Raw genomic sequence first — 18,573 nt, 5'->3', positions numbered from 1 at the left:
TATAGGCTTAAAGGAAGGCCGGAAGCTACGCTCCGCGGTGTAGGCTACATTACTGTTGCAGCGGCTTATGATTGGAATAGGATCTTTGAGCGAGCAACGTCCGATTCTCAAGAAACGACGGACTGCTGCGAAGGCACCTACAAGAAGAAAGAGGCCTTAGATCGCCCCTGCAGAACCGCGCTCAATCAAAGAAGAAATCAAGAAAGAAGTAAGCATACGGGGCTAGTACTTTTTCTAAGCTTACGGGGCAGCGCTGCCATCTGCGTGCAGGCAGGTCGCCTGCAGCGGCGCCCGCAGGCACGGCGGCCACCTGCGCGCGGGCACTGCGCCCGCGCGCAAGGGCGTCGCCTGCCGGCGCTGGGCCTGCACGCGAGCCGCTAGCAGCGGCGGCAGCGAGCCCTAGCGGGCGGCGCTGGCCAGCTGGTGCGGCGCCGCCCGTGGGCAGAGGCGCCGCGAGGCAGCGGCTCCTGCGGGTGCCGCGCCCGCGGTGGCGCCCACCTGCAGGGGCGGCGCCGCCCCCGCCCCCCGCCCCCCGGCCCCTGCAGTGGCCGCCGCCGGCAACACAGAAGGGGAGAGGGTTAGGGTTTTCTGGGCAAAAGACAGTTTTACCCTTCGAAATTTGAGAAATTTCGGTTCTATCCTTTGTCCAAATTACGAAAATACCCCTCAGACGAACTATCGTGATGCATGTAGATTTTGAGAGGGTTAAGTTTTTATGATATCATCTTTTGTTCTTGAGTGATTTTGAGGAAAAAAAAAACTTGGTTGGATTTGTTTGAAGGGGTCATTCATAAGAATATAGAATATTTCTCTTTACTCGTTTGAAAATTTATTTATTTTTTGATAATTTGTTGTTACATAACATTTATGGTTCTTTCTGCTTTCTAATTGAATGCTATTGTATCATAATTATATGCAGATAGTATCCGTTTCACATCACAAGTAGCGTGTGGAAGAACTATTATGGAGGTGAGCTTTAAATTAATATTCAGCTTTTATTAAACTGTTATTAATTATCCAGTCCATTTCTTTTCATGGTTTAACATACATTCTCCTATGATCTTGTGTTTTTTATCGGTATACTTCTGACTAGACAACTTCATTTGCATTTGCATGTGCACCATTTGATCAATGTAGGAAGTGAAAAAGGTTATCGATATAAACTCAACAACCACTATCTTGGAAAAATAGAGTTTGTTATCCTGCTAGACCGTGGATGTGGTCAGGAAGTGTGGAGGCTCTTGGGGCTGAATAAAGTAGAACAACATGATAATGTTGGTTTAAATGATACTATGTAAGATCAAAATTGTATGCAGCTTTTTCGAGAATATTCTTTTGGGGATCATGTGCATGTAGTTCTTTACTTGTATTGGGTTGCTTCTATAGAGTTTGTTTCAGTTGGTTTTTGTTTAGGAATAATGCATTTTTACTAAAACCAAAGCCGAGATTAGCGACATGTATGTGGTGGCTGGAAAGTGAGAACAGTATGTATGCTAAGATTGGGACTCGATGACGGAAGAAAGTATGAAGGAATTGCTTGTTGTCTGGTTGGTATGGTACAATGTCTTGCCATGCATTTCCTTTGCTGGTTCAGGCATATATCATGTCATACTAGAAATAAGTAGCAGGCCTAATCTATCTTCGTAGAAAAAAGTTGTTACCGTGCTCGCTGTTAAAACTAGGTATTTTTTTGGGTTTAGGGTGTGCATGTTAGCACCAAAATCTTATCATGCCGGCTTATATGAATTCTGTGCATATCAAAATGGGTAAATGCAAATTGTTAGTTTTTTATGTTCTTTTTGATGTGCGCTTAAGTAAGCATGGATGGCCATCCTAAATATTATACTTGCATAGTTCTGTTTAACCATGTTATATCAACTATATCTCTTGTGTAGAAATATAGCCTCAAGCCTTCAACCTTCTTAAGAATTATATAATGTTCTATTTTGCAAGTGATGAGCCACATCTAGTCGAGTTGGCAAGAATGCCTAATAAAGAGAGCCAAAAGCCACCTGCTCTCGGAGATCTCCTTTGGGGTCCACCTTAAAAGGTCAAAATTGTGCAAGGTTTACCGTAGAGCCGACATATCTTTGCGGGCCACAGTATCTGTAGCTGTGATGAGGCCACATTTAGTTCCATATTAGTTGAAGAGTTGGAGAGCCAATGCCTAGGACAAAGCTGAAGGCTGCTCCTCTCTCAAAGGTGCCTTTTGGGATCTACACCATTCGAGGCCCACCGTAAGCAAGTAATTCCTCGTGGGCTAGTAAGTCTGCAAAGACGATGGGTGGTCTATGATAGACCTTATTAACAAGATGCTGGTTGGGTTGAGTTTCTTTAAGTGCTTTTGTAGTGAAGATCAGTGATTGGGAGCATCATTTGTACCACTTTACTGTTCTTTTTCATTTTTCTGCACATATTTTATATCTCGTTATATTAGAAAAGCAGAAGAGAATGAGATGATTAGATATTACAAATTACTAAGTCTCTAGGACCAAAATTCCAAAGGTAACTCAGATAAATATCGTCTTTATCGTCATCACCATGTAACTAACATTTTCTAATCAAATTGTTGATTAATGATTATTTGATGTTAAAAATGAAATAAGCTTTGGTATATTGTGATGATCTGTTCTATTTTTAGTATATATTAACATGCACTATCTTAATATGTTCGAAAGGTCTCTTCGTCTAGAAGCTCTAGGAGCATTCATTCTCGCAGTTCAGATAATTACGAGAGGAGTGAGAAACAAAGGTATCGCAGTGTTGAATATGGCAGAAGAGATGAACACGGGAGATCCAGATATACTACGGATTATAGCAGGAAGAGGAGTCGGCACGAACAGACTTCAAACACTCCTTGTAAGTTTGATCTTTTGATTGAATGTGGTTTATTCAGTTGTCTACATGGTTTTTTTATTTGAGCTAATGAGACCTATAATTCCCAGCTAGGTCAGGCTGGGATGACGGGAGGTGGGAATGGGAAGATACTCCACGTCGAGGTTCTAGGGACAACTATTCTGTGTCTCACAGATATCGACCTTCACCCTCTCCAATGTTGGCAGGTGCCTCACCTGATGCATGGCTTGTGTCCCCGTGGCTGGGCGGTAATACACCTCGTCCTGCAGGCAAGTATGACAAAATAAGTCAGATTTTAGTTATTATATCATTTACTTGAAAATCTCTTTCTTTTACCTTTATTTGTACTATCACTAGAAGCTTTGATGATAAAAATGACCATTGGGACTACAGGTTCTCCATGGGATAGTGTAGCTCCCTCTCCAACACCAATACGTGCCACAGGCTCCTCAAAAAGATCTGATTCGTCTCAGAGTGGAAAACATCGGCTACATTTTACTGTTGCAGCTGATTCAGAGGTACCTGTATAGGGTTTCTATTTTCTATTTAATTCTAATAAGTACAGTGCTATATGGTTCCTGGCATTGTGTTCTCAGTTTTGCATGTGCCTGTATGATGGGTTTTTTTTCCTAGAATATATTAGCATCAAAAACAGAACTTTGGGAAATTAAGGTAGAGTTGCACATATTGATAAATGCCCAAAACATTTAAAGCTAGAAGTAGCACCTCAATCAAGCTTTTAATATTAATCCGGCCAATCATGATAAATGCTTCTTGTCTCTAGTTGCTTGTTTAACCATGGCCATTAAGCTCTAGACTATGATTAATATAAATGGAAGAGACTAACTTGAATTTTGACGAATGAGATGCCAGCTATTTCCTTGCATTAGTTTGCTCTGTATGCATATTTATCTCTGAATTCCAATTTGTATGTGGTTAGTTTTGTTATTTGATGATTGTATAACCTTATAGACCTGAGGGCAGTCTTATATTGACTGTGATGTCCAGATGAATGTCTTTTGTTCTTGTAGCTTGGTTCATGCACTATAAACAGTAGAGACTCTTATTCATGATGCAATTAACTACGTTTTGTGTCAATCTTTATTGTATGTAATTGTGCAGATTACATAATGTCTTACAAATTAGGAGCAGGACTAGGTTTTGTGTTGTAGGATAGTTGGATAATTGGATCAATATTGGCTGAGGGTGATCTGATTTATTCCGAGAAATTGGGTATTTAGATAAATTGACTGGGATCAGACATTTCCATTATTGGTTTATCCTAGCACATCCCAACCCATTAAGTCTTGGAATCTTGCCATTTGACCGAGAGAATGAGAGAATATAACTGAGACGAGGAAGAAGAGAGGGAAAAGGGAGGGGAGATTGTGAGGGAAGAGAGGGCACCTAGAAGAAGAAATTTTGCAGAGGAATACAAGACAAGAAAGAGGGAGGCAGACTTAGCGCAATAGAGGGAGGAGAAAGAGTGCCCCTCCCTTTTGGGCCCCAAAACTGGAAAGACTGACAGATTTAGGAATCTCACTTAAATTTTTGTATCTTGGATTATTGATTGGATTTTTGGATTTAGACCAGATTCAACATGCTGTTTATATTCCACAGAGAATGGATTAGACTCCAGTGTCTACATGTTACCTACTACTATCGTTATGATGATGACATAATTTAACTGGACCTGTTAACAACAGTGAGTATAATAGTAATTGTTGTATGTTATATTGCATTTTCTGAAGTTAAGCGTTACAAAGTGCCAATTCACATTTAAAGAATTTAGTAGTAATTAATTGCTACAAAGATTTCAATCTTATTTTGATTTTAATTTATTTTTTATTTTTACATAGTATTGCTGGAATAATTTTTAACATATCTTTTAAATATTTTAAAATGATATAAAACTTTTAAATATTAATTTTTTATTTTTAGTTTTTGCAATATTGTTTCAACATTTTCAACATTTTCTATTTATATTATTTTCTTTATTAACTTGTTTAATAAAATTTATATTTGCAAAACATTTTCAGTTTTTAGGAAAACAAAACCCCTTCAGGATTTATCAGTAATTTAAAGGTAATGAATAATATAACACACGGCACTTTGTGTTTCTTTGGATATTATATTCATATATTAACTATAAATAAGATGCATCAGCTAATTTGTTATTTGTCATGCTGTATTTTCTTATGAAATATAGTAATTTAGAGTAACTTCATTACAAATTAATATATGATATGCAACATTATTTTTATGATGTCTTTGGTCTATTTTTTCTAATTCCTCTCATTTTCCTTATTTTATAAAATTTGAAATTTAGAGATTTTTTTGTTTCTCGATTCTGATTTCTCTTATATGACTGGTCCAACCAATGCTATGTTTTTGCAATTGACTGATCCACATACTGATTCTGATTTATGACCTATGTTTTGATATAAAGCTTCAGAATTATCTGGTAGAAAGAGTTGCATGCATTAGAAGAGCACATGCGATTTAGAGGAATGAATATGATTATTGCAAATGAGTAGCGCAAATACGTTATGAGGACTTTCTTCTGAAATAGGTCTTTAATATATAGGAATCTGTTATAAGTCTTTAGTTTTCTTAAAATCATCCAGTGGGTTCTCTTGCATCATTTTCTAGCTGTTTGCCAAATTGTCAATTTGGAAAGAACAGAATGGTGGTGTTATGCAACAAAAAGAACCATCTAAAGTAGATATCAGAAACTAAAAGGGGCATCATGACTACTCCGTTGGAACATTGCGACTCCCTCTCTGCTGGAACAAATGGTTGGTTCTTGATTGAGTTCCAATTTATTTGTGTTGCAGATCTCCACTTCGCCTGTTCTAGTATAAGCAAATGCCACGCATCATAGTTTCACCAGGTGGGTCTCACCAGGCTGTTAATTTCATGAAAAGCAATTGAGAATTGAGATCGTGTGTCAGATTTATTTCATCAAGGAACATTGTTGTAATTAATACAAAACACCTTTGAGCCACCTGAAGAAAAACACTATAGAGCACTGACCAACCATGCGGTTTTAAGATATGCTAGATCTATTGCTGCATGCTTTATTGGTCAGTAATTACAACTAGGATAATCCAGTGAGATATACATTTCCCTTTCAAAATTTTTCTTATTCGGTGGCTAGTTATGGCATGACATGAATGGTTTTTATGCAACAATGATACCTTGGAGATGAATCTGTACTATGAGGTTGGTGGAATAGATTCTTCGTATCCTGGTTAGGTGTTCGGATAAATATAGCTTGTGGGTGGATATGTATAATGGATTTTGTGGTTCTATTAGTTGCATACTGTCAACTTGTTGGCATGATGTTTTAACTTGCATTGTGCTGTTGCCATCCTGACAACATGCTGTTACAAGTCACATCCTTTGGTTCCGTTTAGGCACAAGAAAGGTTTTCCAATAAAAAGAAAATGGCTTACCATAAAAAACCTTTCGAGAAAAGAATTTTGAACAAATAACACCCCCATGGTTATTTTTCTTTTCATGACTCCTGTACAAGGCAACAAGCTTCAGACGATTAGCAACTAAGTTAAAGCTGTGCCTTGAGACGAACATTGTTACCATATTTTTATATAATTCTTTGTGAAAGGGACATGTCAACCAGCTTGGCATCGCAGATTTTAGCGTTAAATACTTGATTGTTGCATCGTCTAATAGGTTCAGCGATACCAAGTTGAAATCTGGTAATGTTGTTTGCTATGCATTTCACTGGCTCTGTTACTAATTCATGCCTAATTACTCCCAAGGGAATATTGTCCATTTTTGGTTGCCATATCATTATTTATTAAGTTAATGTAGCCTCATTTATACATGGTGAGAAAACCATACCATTTGTCTTCATTATTATGACCTTCTAGCTTCTGCTTCATTCTCCTATGTGCTTTGTTTTTAGTATTCTTTGATTCTTAGTTATTTTTTAATGAATTCAAAGGCTTATCTGCGCTTGTTTGTTCATTGGTTTATCTGCCATACCAGGAAAATGAAGCAGCTGAAAGCACCTTAACCACATTTAAGCCTTATGAGATCACAGAGGAAATGCGCCAAGAGATGGATTACAATGCTGACCGAGCATGGTAGGTGCTTGTTTATGAACCTTTCTTTTGACTGAAATCAAAGTGTTATAAACTTGTCTTGAAAATGTTACTCCGACATTCAATTTAATCAACTTATCTTTTCTAAGATTTTTACTGAAAACAAGGATTGAGCACCTTTTATTTTCTATAATTTTGACGTATTGCTTCTTGTACATAATCCTTTGGGGCTTAATGAATGGTATGTCATGAAAGTATCAATTGCGCTCTAAGTCCCTTGATGTTTTTTTTGTAGGTACGACAGAGATGAACATAACACAATGTTTGATGGTGATAGCTCGTCATTGTTTGGTGGGGATGATGCTTCTTATAAAAAGAAAGAAGCATCACTGGCAAAGAAACTGGTATAATATATCATTGCCTCTTCCATTCCTGATACCGAAATAATGTAGTTTTAGCAATATAAGCTTCCATATTATTTTTGCTCTATAAATTTATATCTCTTCATGTTAGCTTGCAATTAGAAGCACAAATGATTTTTGTTGGAAGTACTTCAATGTGAGTTCAGCCAATTAGTTTTGGTAAAAGTGAGGCTAGTAGCACATACTCCTGGGTAGCATGGTGATACTTGCATTTTGGATCTTCAGTTAATACCACTAATGCAATTATAAATTTAGATTTAGTCTATGGATGAGGTTGGGTCCTAATTAATTGTGTCAAGTTATTTTTTTTCTGTCTTTCAGAATTTTCATTTTTAATTTATTAGTATTTGTTGTGAAAAGGGATTGAGACTATTTTAGTTATTTTAGGATTCTAACCTTGGTTTCTGGTGAAATATTTGAAGTGCAGCTTTTGGTATGTGTAACTAATTAATTGTTATCCAAAATAAGCATCAAACTTATACTTGATGGATGTAGCAATAATACATCATATCAGCCTTTGATATGACAGTATTAAAGATTATGGCTTGGGAGAAAGAAGAAAATAAGAAATACAAGCAGTCAATTGTAATCTTTATTGTCTTTCTGATCTATATCGAGATTTAATTTTTATTATACTACTTAGGAGAAATGTATGTTGTATCGAGTTATGAAATTAATATATAAGTTTTCCCTAAAGTATGACATGGTCATCCTTTTTCCCTGCTTATAAGATTCATCTTGTTTCTGATCTGGCCTTTTACCTTGTTCACATTCGCTCTGTTTTATACACCTCTTACATCTGTGCTTGCTTCACTCATAATAATTTGACTGAAGCTTTTTTGGATTTTGATATTACTGATATGAAGTGGAAGGTTCTAGAATGCTCCCCATGCAGTTTCATGTTTCTGATTTTGATATTGCGGTGGTCGTATGACCCATCTTGTACAAGACATGTACTCTCTCATGATGCAGGACATTAGTATTAGGCTTGATATGAACATGTTTTTTTGAACCAGCAGTAACCCTTCAGATTAAAAGAAAATTATTTATAAGAGCAGCTATGTTTTGTCTGCCACTATGTTGAGTAGCCGAGAAGAATATTTGAAATGGTAGGAGCAGCTTAAGGCTTTTGAAATGAATGTCTAGACAGAATAAATAAAATAGTGAATGGCACCTCTGGAAAGTTTGATATGTAGCCTGTTAAGTTATCATGTATGGAACATCATCTGAAATATATTGGATGTATTCAAGAGGTAAGGCTAGTTAATTAAATTTGTCTTTAGCGGTTGAAAAGCTTGGCTTATTAGATTCCTGACTTATCTAGACTTTGTTAACCCAAAGTCATTATCACCTGCTGGATCTTTATCCTTGATACAACTTGGAGATTGTACTAATATTATTGCAAGTCATAGTAGAAAAAATAAATTCATTTACATATACCACTTTTTTTCTTATATATGTGTAATGCTGCAGACTCGTAAGGATGGAACATTGATGACCCTTGCCCAAAGTAAGAAGTTATCACAATTGACTGCTGATAATGCTCAGTGGGAAGACCGACAGCTATTGAGATCGGGGGCTGTTAGAGGAACAGAGGTGCAGATTAACTTTGAGGATGAGGATGAGCGCAAAGTCATCCTTTTAGTTCATGGTATGGTGAAGTTAGATCTAATTGTTCTACAGTATTACTCTGTAATGTCTTTATCATTACCATTGATGCTATGTTCCTGTGAGTACCTCGGTGTCCTATTCTGTCATGAAGGAGGAATATGAAGTTGATAATGAACTCTTAGGATGATGTTTGTTGTTCATGCTATAGATTTTGGTTCACAAGTTCTAGTGTGGTGTCTACGGTAATCACATTATAATCAGATTCATATTAGTGCTTACAAAAGGATTTTGCATAAATTAAAGAAAAAATTCTTATATATCAAGTCCGATATTTTTCTATTATTGCACATTTTTCCTGTTCAACTTTGGTGATTATTTTGGCATAACAAACCTGAGGATTATGTACCAAGATTTGTTATCACATATCTTACCAAAAATTAAGATAATATTAGAATCCTAATCTAATTTAAAGATACCCAAATCTATAAAAAATGGAGGATTATTTACCAAGATTTGGTATTGCATATCATATAAAAAGTAAGGATAACATTAGAATCATAATATAACCTAAATATATCCAAATATGGTAAAAAATCATTTCTATACATTTTAATGAAAATAATTTTGTAATACCTAGAAAATAGAAAAAAATCATTTCTCAAATTTGACCAGAAAATATCTGTAAGATAAATAAATTTACAAAAAATAGGAAGATTAACCCTGACATATCTAGACTCAATGGAGACCTGACTAAGTGCAATTTGGCTTTGGGCTCAAATTGTTCTTCCTCATTTTTTATTACAATTTCACATTTTGTTAACATCTTCAGTTCTATTGTAAATTATGCGGATGTGCAATGCACTATACATTTTGTTACAGAAACCTAAGGTTGATGCTTCTTGTGCTAATTAATACTCGGAAAGAGTTGGGTTACAATTGTGAGAATTAACGTGCTAATGATTAACATTCACTATTTGTGTTTTAAGAATTTCAATTCCTTACTATGTTTCCAAAAGGATTTATGTTGTGAAATGTGCAATTTGTTTCTGTAATAAACGTAACTAGCTGTTTGAGAGCTTATGGAAGAGAAATGTCACTTGTTTCTAAGATATTTTGAATGTCATTTGCATTCTATAAAATATAGTATACAATACCTATGCCAGAAGCAAGCTACCCTTTTGTTTAAGAAGTCTACTGGGAAGTCTTGTAAATATAAGCAGTTTCTTGAGAGATCCTGAAGGGCCATCATTGATAAAAAAGATAAAAGACTTGAATAATAGAAATTGTCCTGCGTTAGACTTATCTGATATTCCATCATCTATGATAAATATCCATGCGTCATGAAAAAATGCTGGTCTTTCAGAGAGATGTTGTTTGTTTCCACTGTTTTGAGTGAGTCAAATTTTATTTAAATACCATGTTTGTTTGGAGGAATCCTAACTTATCTTTGATGAAGTAAAAAAAAAAAAGAAAAAAAAACTCTTAGTGATGAATCCTCTAGACTGAAGTTCTATTTTTGCAAAAGGCTGCTTGTGCTTTTTGCTCACAACTTCCTCCGTGCACATACTGATATGTGTGTTAATTGACATGTTCTGGCAAAACATGGTTATACTGATATGTGTGTTGTTTGGTCCTAATGAATTGTATTACCAAGTGGCTGAAGTTACTGAGCACCTGTTCCAACTTTTTGCAGATACAAAGCCCCCTTTCCTGGATGGTAGGGTGGTATTCACAAAACAGGCTGAACCTGTAATGCCTATTAAAGATCCCACATCAGATATGGCCATAATTGCTCGTAAAGGTTCTGCTCTGGTTAGGGAAATTCATGAAAAGCAGAGTATGAATAAGTCACGCCAACGGTTTTGGGAGCTGGCAGGATCAAAACTTGGTGACATTCTAGGGGTCCAGAAGACAGCTGAGCAGGTTAGTATTTGTGATCTTAGCTGATTAATTTTCTTGTCCATCTCCTTTGAATAACTCAACTTTCTCTGCCTCAAATATCAGATTGATGCAGATACTGCAGTGGTAGGAGAAGAAGGCGAAGTGGATTTTAAAGAGGAAGCCAAGTTTGCAAGGCATATGAAAGAGAAAGGTGAAGCAGTAAGTGAGTTCGCCAAGTCGAAGTCCATTTCACAACAAAGGCAGTATCTTCCAATATATTCTGTTCGTGAGGAACTGTTGAAGGTCAATATCTATAAACGTATTGGTCAACATATTCACTTTGCACTCTGTAATGCATGCTTTGTTTGGTTCTCTTTAAACGTCATATCTTATTTTGTGTTTTCTGTTATATGTTGAATGAAATTAATGATTAAGGCTTTCCTAGGAAAACAAGTTAACACCAAAAGTTAACAACTCTCATCCCCCTCGCCACCTCTCACAACCATAGTCATCCATCCGAACCTAGATTGCTGCTCTTTGCTATCAGTATTCAAAGCAGCCATGCAAATGCTTTTCCCTCTCCTTACACTCTATTTGTCTTTTCTCATTCTGTTCCTGCGATAAACACGGACGGAGTGTGACCTACTAACTCAACACATGCTATCTCTATGATTCCTAACACACTTCTCATTTGATCTCTCTCTCTCTCTCTCTCTCTCTCTCTCTCTCTCTCTCTCCCCTCTGTCTTTTCTCCCTCTTCACTCAAACTACTACTCACCATTGCGTTGCACCGCTGAAGTTGAATACCGATTTCACATTCTTGCCCTTTCCCTGCCTCTTTTGTAATCCTTTCTCTGTCAGCTACTGACAACATTCGACTGCAATGGTGCTCAACAACCCTTTGTTTCTGTCACAAATTGTCTTTCCCTTCTCTGTTCTAGCTTCTCTCCCTTTTCTCTCACTTTCTTATTTTCCCTCACACCTTTCTCTCAGTTTCTCTCCCATTCTTCCTCTCGTTCTTTGTTTCTCATTAAAATGCTTAGCTTTATAATGGTACACATGAAATTAATTTTTTATTTTATACAAGGATACCAAAGGTATAAGTCCATTGACAAAATGGTACTGTACCGGTCCCGTAGATTACCAAAATCAATATCAGACCAGTTTTTAAAATATTTTCTAGCATTGTTGTTAGATGCATAGTTGATTTCTAGGACCACCAGTTATTTAAATGAGTGATTCCCAAATAACAATTCAACTACTCCCATATTACACATATCATGAATGAGGCTAAGATACCCTGCACTTGTAGCATGGCCCAGTATATTTGATATCCTTAGTAACTGTGCTATGTATTATTAAATTTGAGACATTACATGTTAGTTGTAACACCATTAAAAATTTTCCTCGTGTTGGCGATATCATTGTTGTTTTTGATATGTTCATGATTTCCTATGCAATTTTTTATCACTGTGCTTAATTCTTCTGCTTGCTCTACATTAGGTTGTTCGTGAAAATCAGGTAATAGTTGTAGTTGGAGAGACTGGTTCTGGGAAGACAACTCAATTGACACAGGTAACACCCACTTCCAATACTCTCTTTGATTTTATTCAACATATAAGCCGTTTATTGTTATGCTGATGATAAAGCTACCTGACAGTATCTTCATGAAGATGGATATACAAATGGTAGTATTATTGGTTGTACACAACCAAGACGTGTGGCTGCCATGAGTGTTGCTAAACGAGTCAGCGAGGAGATGGAAACAGAGTTGGGTGATAAAGTTGGTTATGCCATAAGATTTGAAGATGTCACTGGTCCAAATACTATAATAAAGGTTTTTTTTTTACCTTATTTGGAATTTCTTTACTTCATGTTCTTACTATTATTTTTATGCTTACTTCAAAGTCTAGAACTTCCGATGTTAATTTTTGTTCCATGGGCATCTTTAGTCCATTTTATTATGGTATTTGACATATTTAGTTCATTTTATTACAGTATTTGAAGTATTTAGATCATTTTATTATTGTCTTTGATATCTTTAGTTCCATGACAAAATTCACTCCTTGATTGCATTCCACTGTATATACAGTAGGTTTATTTCAAAATGTTAACTATTATGAATTGGTTTAGCAACTGCTATGGAATCTTATTAGGATTTCTCCTACTTAAGTTCTAGCTATATTCTTCTCTTGATTAATTCACTTATGCATTGGACTAATTGGCCTACTATTTAGGATCTTCTAGTAATTTCTGGTGATAAACTTAATTGTATCATTTATCTTAGATTGAAGTATACTCACCAGAATGTTATATTTTATTTGTGTAGTACATGACGGATGGGGTACTTCTGCGTGAAACATTGAAGGACTCTGATCTTGACAAATACCGGTATGCTTATTGTCCTTTTTTTTGTTTCTATTTTTGTTTTAAGAAGACTTATTTTCCACACTTTTTAGAATCGGTTGTTCTTATTCTATGATATGAAATTCCATAGAAAATTATCTTTAGCTTGCAGGATTATTTGTTTCTGCCATGATGTTTGGATATTCTTAAAATTTACTTCCTTTGTTCACGTCCATCAGATCAATAAGTAAATTGTCAAGTGCACTGGTAGAAGATGAAAAGAGGTTATGTCTATATGTGACAGTATTAAAAAGTCAAGGAGAACATAAAACTAACCTATTACCTGGTAAACTAAGACTCATTGCTGAGAATTATCTTTCACAACACTCTTCCATCACTGTTTAGTAAAGGACTTTTTCTTGTTATTTACTTTTAGGAGAAGTTGGAAATAGAACTATGCTTTTCCAAAGCATATTGGAGGAACATTTTAGAGTTTCTTACTTCTTTTTTATATGATCTTTCCTAATATTTAGCTTGAGGGGAAAAAGGATATTAGAAGTTAGAACTATGCTTTCTGACAGAAGATGTAGAGATGGGCGGGGTTTTGGAAGATGAGGTGCCATTCTTTTTCATAGAATATCTTTCCTAATATTTAGCTTGAGGGGATTAAAGATCTTAGATTTATGCTTTCTCGCAGCAGATTTAGAGATGGGTTTTTGATTAAATGTTGACTATTAAATTAGATCATTGGGTATCTACTTTTGGAAGATACGCAAATAACCTGTCGGAACATACAATCAACAAATGATAATTGTAGTTATAAATTCTTACTGTTGCATCCTTCACCATGTCACTCCCCTTTATATGCTGTACCGCTGTAATCTTATGCTCACAGTTGTTCCAGAAAGTCATTCTTTCTAACTGTGGAAATTCAAGTCATTTGATCTCTTGTTCAGCTACCTTCATCAAACAGATATCATCGAGGTTTCTTGTTCAGCTACCTTTTTTGTTTTTGCGGTGGTCACCTACTGGTCAACCAGGATTGCTTGTCCTTGTTCTCCATTGGATCATCCAGAGATTTACTTCGTGGTGGATTTTTTCTTTTTCCTGGACATACTAACTGCAAGCTTGGATGGATTAGTTCTTGGTGTTCTTTTCTATGTCTAAAGCTTATGCTATCAGATAGTTTTGTTTTCTCCTTTGCTGCATGGTAGATAGTGTAAATTGACCCATAAAGCTATTTCTATTCATGATCTCATTGTTTTTCTGCTCTTCCTGTCCGACGAATCGAAGAGGATAGAGTCTCGTTATGTACAAGGGCTTTGAGTTATGCATTGATTTAAACTAAGTGATGTTATGTTGTCTTAGCTTGAAAAACTTCACTGTTTGCTAATGTTGATATTGGCAATAAAACAAATATTGTTTCTAGTTACTATATACATAACAGACTTTAGGTAGTTATGATCTTCGAATTGTTAAGAGGGAAAGATTCTTTGAATGTCTTTTGCTTGTTTTCTCAAACTTAATTTTTATGCTTTGTTTTTTGAGGCACAAAATTGTTAGGAAATCACATAGAACTTTGCTTTCATAACATGAACTGTTTTTGAACTTTGTGTATCCTGAGAAATACTTCTTTTTCCCAGAGTAATTATCATGGATGAAGCACACGAGAGATCACTGAGTACCGATGTTTTATTTGGTATACTGAAGAAGGTAGTTGCTAGGCGACGCGACTTCAAGCTTATTGTAACGTCTGCGACGCTGAATGCTAAAAAATTTTCCGACTTCTTTGGAGGGTAAGATGAGTCAGCTTTGTAAGCTAATACCTTTACTGATGACCCATTTATTTACTCTCTGCACTCCTGGCCAACCTAACCTTTTTCTCTCTATGTTCCAGTGTTCCGACTTTTCAAATCCCTGGAAGGACATTCCATGTAAATATCCTGTACAGCAAAACACCGTGTGAAGACTATGTTGAAGCTGCTGTTAAGCAGGCGATGACTATTCACATTACAAGCGCTCCTGGTGACATTCTCATCTTTATGACAGGGCAGGATGAGATTGAAGCTGCCTGCTATGCTCTTGCTGAGCGTATGGAACAGCTCATCGCATCCACAAGCAAAGCAGTCCCAAAGCTCTTGATATTGCCTATCTATTCTCAGTTGCCAGCTGATCTGCAAGCAAAGATCTTCCAGAAAGCTGAAGATGGTGCTCGGAAATGCATTGTTGCAACCAACATTGCAGAGACATCCCTTACAGTAGATGGTATCTTTTATGTCATAGACACAGGATATGGTAAAATGAAGGTTTACAATCCTAGAATGGGCATGGATGCTCTACAAGTGTTTCCAGTTAGCCGAGCAGCAGCTGACCAACGGGCTGGGCGTGCTGGCAGAACTGGTCCTGGCACTTGCTATCGGTTATTTACAGAGTCTGCGTATCAAAATGAGCTGCTTCCTAACCCTGTTCCAGAGATCCAGAGAACAAATCTGGGCAATGTGGTTTTGCTGCTTAAATCCTTAAAGATTGAAAATCTTTTGGATTTTGACTTCATGGATCCGCCCCCGCAGGAAAATATTCTCAATTCAATGTACCAGCTGTGGGTGTTGGGCGCCTTGAACAATGTTGGAAGCCTCACTGAGATTGGGTGGAAGATGGTGGAATTTCCCTTGGATCCACCGCTTGCGAAAATGTTGTTGATGGGGGAGCAGCTAGAGTGCATAAATGAGGTTTTAACAATCGTGTCTATGCTTTCAGTGCCTTCAGTTTTCTTCCGACCAAAGGATCGGGCAGAGGAGAGCGATGCGGCAAGGGAAAAATTCTTTGTTCCAGAATCTGATCACTTGACACTTCTCAATGTATACCAACAATGGAAAGCAAACCAATACCGTGGGGACTGGTGCAATGACCACTTCTTGCATGTGAAGGGCCTTAGGAAGGCAAGGGAAGTCAGATCCCAGCTGTTAGACATACTCAAGTCCTTGAAGATTCCCCTGACTTCATGTGGGATGGAGTGGGATGTGGTCAGGAAAGCAATCTGTTCTGCTTATTTCCACAATGCTGCCAGATTGAAAGGTGTGGGTGAATATGTGAATTGCCGGAATGGAATGCCCTGCCACCTGCATCCCAGCAGTGCACTGTATGGGCTTGGATACACTCCAGATTACGTGGTTTACCATGAACTTGTACTGACCACAAAGGAGTATATGCAATGTGTGACTGCAGTCGAGCCACATTGGCTGGCTGAGCTGGGACCAATGTTTTTCTCTGTTAAAGAGTCGGATACATCTATGCTTGAACACAAGAAGAAGCAGAAGGAAGAGAAGACTGCAATGGAGGAGGAGATAGAGAATCTGAGAAAAGAGCAAGCGGAAGCAGATAAGTTGAACGAGGCGAGGGAACGGGAGAAAAAGGCAAAACAGCAGCAGCAAGTCATCATGGTAGGTGTGCGGAAGGGCCCAAGGACGTATCTCAGACCGAATAAATAAGAGGCCTGAGAATTACTCTCATTGCTGGTCTCTTGTTTTTGTCAGGCCCGCAACAGATTTCTCTTTGAGAGCAAGGTGCTGAAAGCCTCTGCTTTACCTCATCAGTCGAACCGGACTAGTTGTTGCCCCTCGCCTCTAGCAATAATGGAAAGCGGGGGTCATCTCATTTACAGCTTTTCTTTTTCATTATCCTTATTTTATAAAATTTGAAATTTAGTGATTTTTTTGTTTCTCGATTCTGATTTCTCTTATATGACTGGTCCAACCAATGCTATGTTTTTGCAATTGACTGATCCACATACTGATTCTGATTTATGACCTATGTTTTGATATAAAGCTTCAGAATTATCTGGTAGAAAGAGTTGCATGCATTAGAAGAGCACATGCGATTTAGAGGAATGAATATGATTATTGCAAATGAGTAGCGCAAATACGTTATGAGGACTTTCTTCTGAAATAGGTCTTTAATATATAGGAATCTGTTATAAGTCTTTAGTTTTCTTAAAATCATCCAGTGGGTTCTCTTGCATCATTTTCTAGCTGTTTGCCAAATTGTCAATTTGGAAAGAACAGAATGGTGGTGTTATGCAACAAAAAGAACCATCTAAAGTAGATATCAGAAACTAAAAGGGGCATCATGACTACTCCGTTGGAACATTGCGACTCCCTCTCTGCTGGAACAAATGGTTGGTTCTTGATTGAGTTCCAATTTATTTGTGTTGCAGATCTCCACTTCGCCTGTTCTAGTATAAGCAAATGCCACGCATCATAGTTTCACCAGGCTGTTAATTTCATGAAAAGCAATTGAGAATTGAGATCGTGTATCAGATTTATTTCATCAAGGAACATTGTTGTAATTAATACAAAACACCTTTGAGCCACCTGAAGAAAAACACTATAGAGCACTGACCAACCATGCGGTTTTAAGATATGCTAGATCTATTGCTGCATGCTTTATTGGTCAGTAATTACAACTAGGATAATCGAGCCACATTGGCTGGCTGAGCTGGGACCAATGTTTTTCTCTGTTAAAGAGTCGGATACATCTATGCTTGAACACAAGAAGAAGCAGAAGGAAGAGAAGACTGCAATGGAGGAGGAGATGGAGAATCTGAGAAAAGAGCAAGCGGAAGCAGATAAGTTGAACGAGGAGAGGGAACGGGAGAAAAAGGCAAAACAGCAACAGCAAGTCATCATGGTAGGTGTGCGGAAGGGCCCAAGGACGTATCTCAGACCCAATAAATAAGGTTTGTGAATCGAGCTAAAATTTCTAGAGCTAGCGACTTGTGTTTTCTTTGAAACGTATCTGTTGTACCATAAGAATTACTAATCAGAATGAATATCAACACTCAGAGAGCCATATTTTTTATGAAGTTATCCCATATTACTTAAGCTTTGTTATATCACTGGCCATTACTATCCAAAGATTAAAGAGCATGTGTACATAAACTTGGTGAAAGAATGTATGCTGTATTCTTTATATTCTTTGATTCAAGAGGTTTTCATGTGCAATGAAATCTTTTTAGCTTATCAGCTGACATAGCACGTTCTTGTTGGGCGGAAGATGCTCACATTTTGAAGGGGACAAGATACCGTAAAATAGCATTATTATGTCAGTCAAAATTACGTTTCAGATTTATTATGTCTTGATTTATCTGCTTGCTTCATATATTTTGCTCGTATCTTCGACCTGGACATTTTAACAAGGCATGCTATATTAACATTCTTGACCGATGAAACAATGTGCCTTCGGTTTGCTAAGTAGAAGATATAATGCACGAGTTATATGCGATCAATTATACATAATATGTCTTAAATTAAATATTACAAAAGAACCGATGACTAACGATATTACTTATATAGCCTTGCTCGTTAATGAGCGGTAATTATGGGTCAACG

General features: G+C 37.0%; 1 protein-coding gene across 1 annotated transcript; it reads left to right on the top strand.

The window, feature by feature from the left end:
• LOC135675574 (pre-mRNA-splicing factor ATP-dependent RNA helicase DEAH7-like) lies at positions 1–16,971 on the top strand. The gene is made up of 15 exons (XM_065185856.1): positions 1–208; positions 920–969; positions 2,679–2,859; positions 2,946–3,125; positions 3,250–3,374; positions 6,871–6,968; positions 7,222–7,330; positions 8,822–8,999; positions 10,653–10,882; positions 10,964–11,143; positions 12,344–12,415; positions 12,501–12,677; positions 13,170–13,231; positions 14,830–14,982; positions 15,084–16,971. Exons 2-15 carry the CDS (start codon positions 964–966, stop codon positions 16,672–16,674), a joined length of 3,342 nt encoding a protein of 1,113 aa, XP_065041928.1. The 5' UTR covers positions 1–208; positions 920–963; the 3' UTR covers positions 16,675–16,971.
• Positions 16,972–18,573: the final 1,602 nt, after the last annotated feature.

The sequence above is a fragment of the Musa acuminata genome, chromosome BXJ1-6, assembly GCF_036884655.1.
Source record: "Musa acuminata AAA Group cultivar baxijiao chromosome BXJ1-6, Cavendish_Baxijiao_AAA, whole genome shotgun sequence".
In the NCBI taxonomy this organism is placed as follows: Eukaryota; Viridiplantae; Streptophyta; class Magnoliopsida; order Zingiberales; family Musaceae; genus Musa; species Musa acuminata.
This window is presented reverse-complemented; position numbering and strand designations above follow the sequence as displayed.

Coding starts and splice junctions, on each gene's coding strand:
- LOC135675574 (XM_065185856.1), top strand. Junction 6,969..7,221: donor TACAATGCTGACCGAGCATG/GTAGGTGCTTGT, acceptor TTTTTTTTGTAG/GTACGACAGAGATGAACATA. Junction 13,232..14,829: donor TCTGATCTTGACAAATACCG/GTATGCTTATTG, acceptor TCTTTTTCCCAG/AGTAATTATCATGGATGAAG.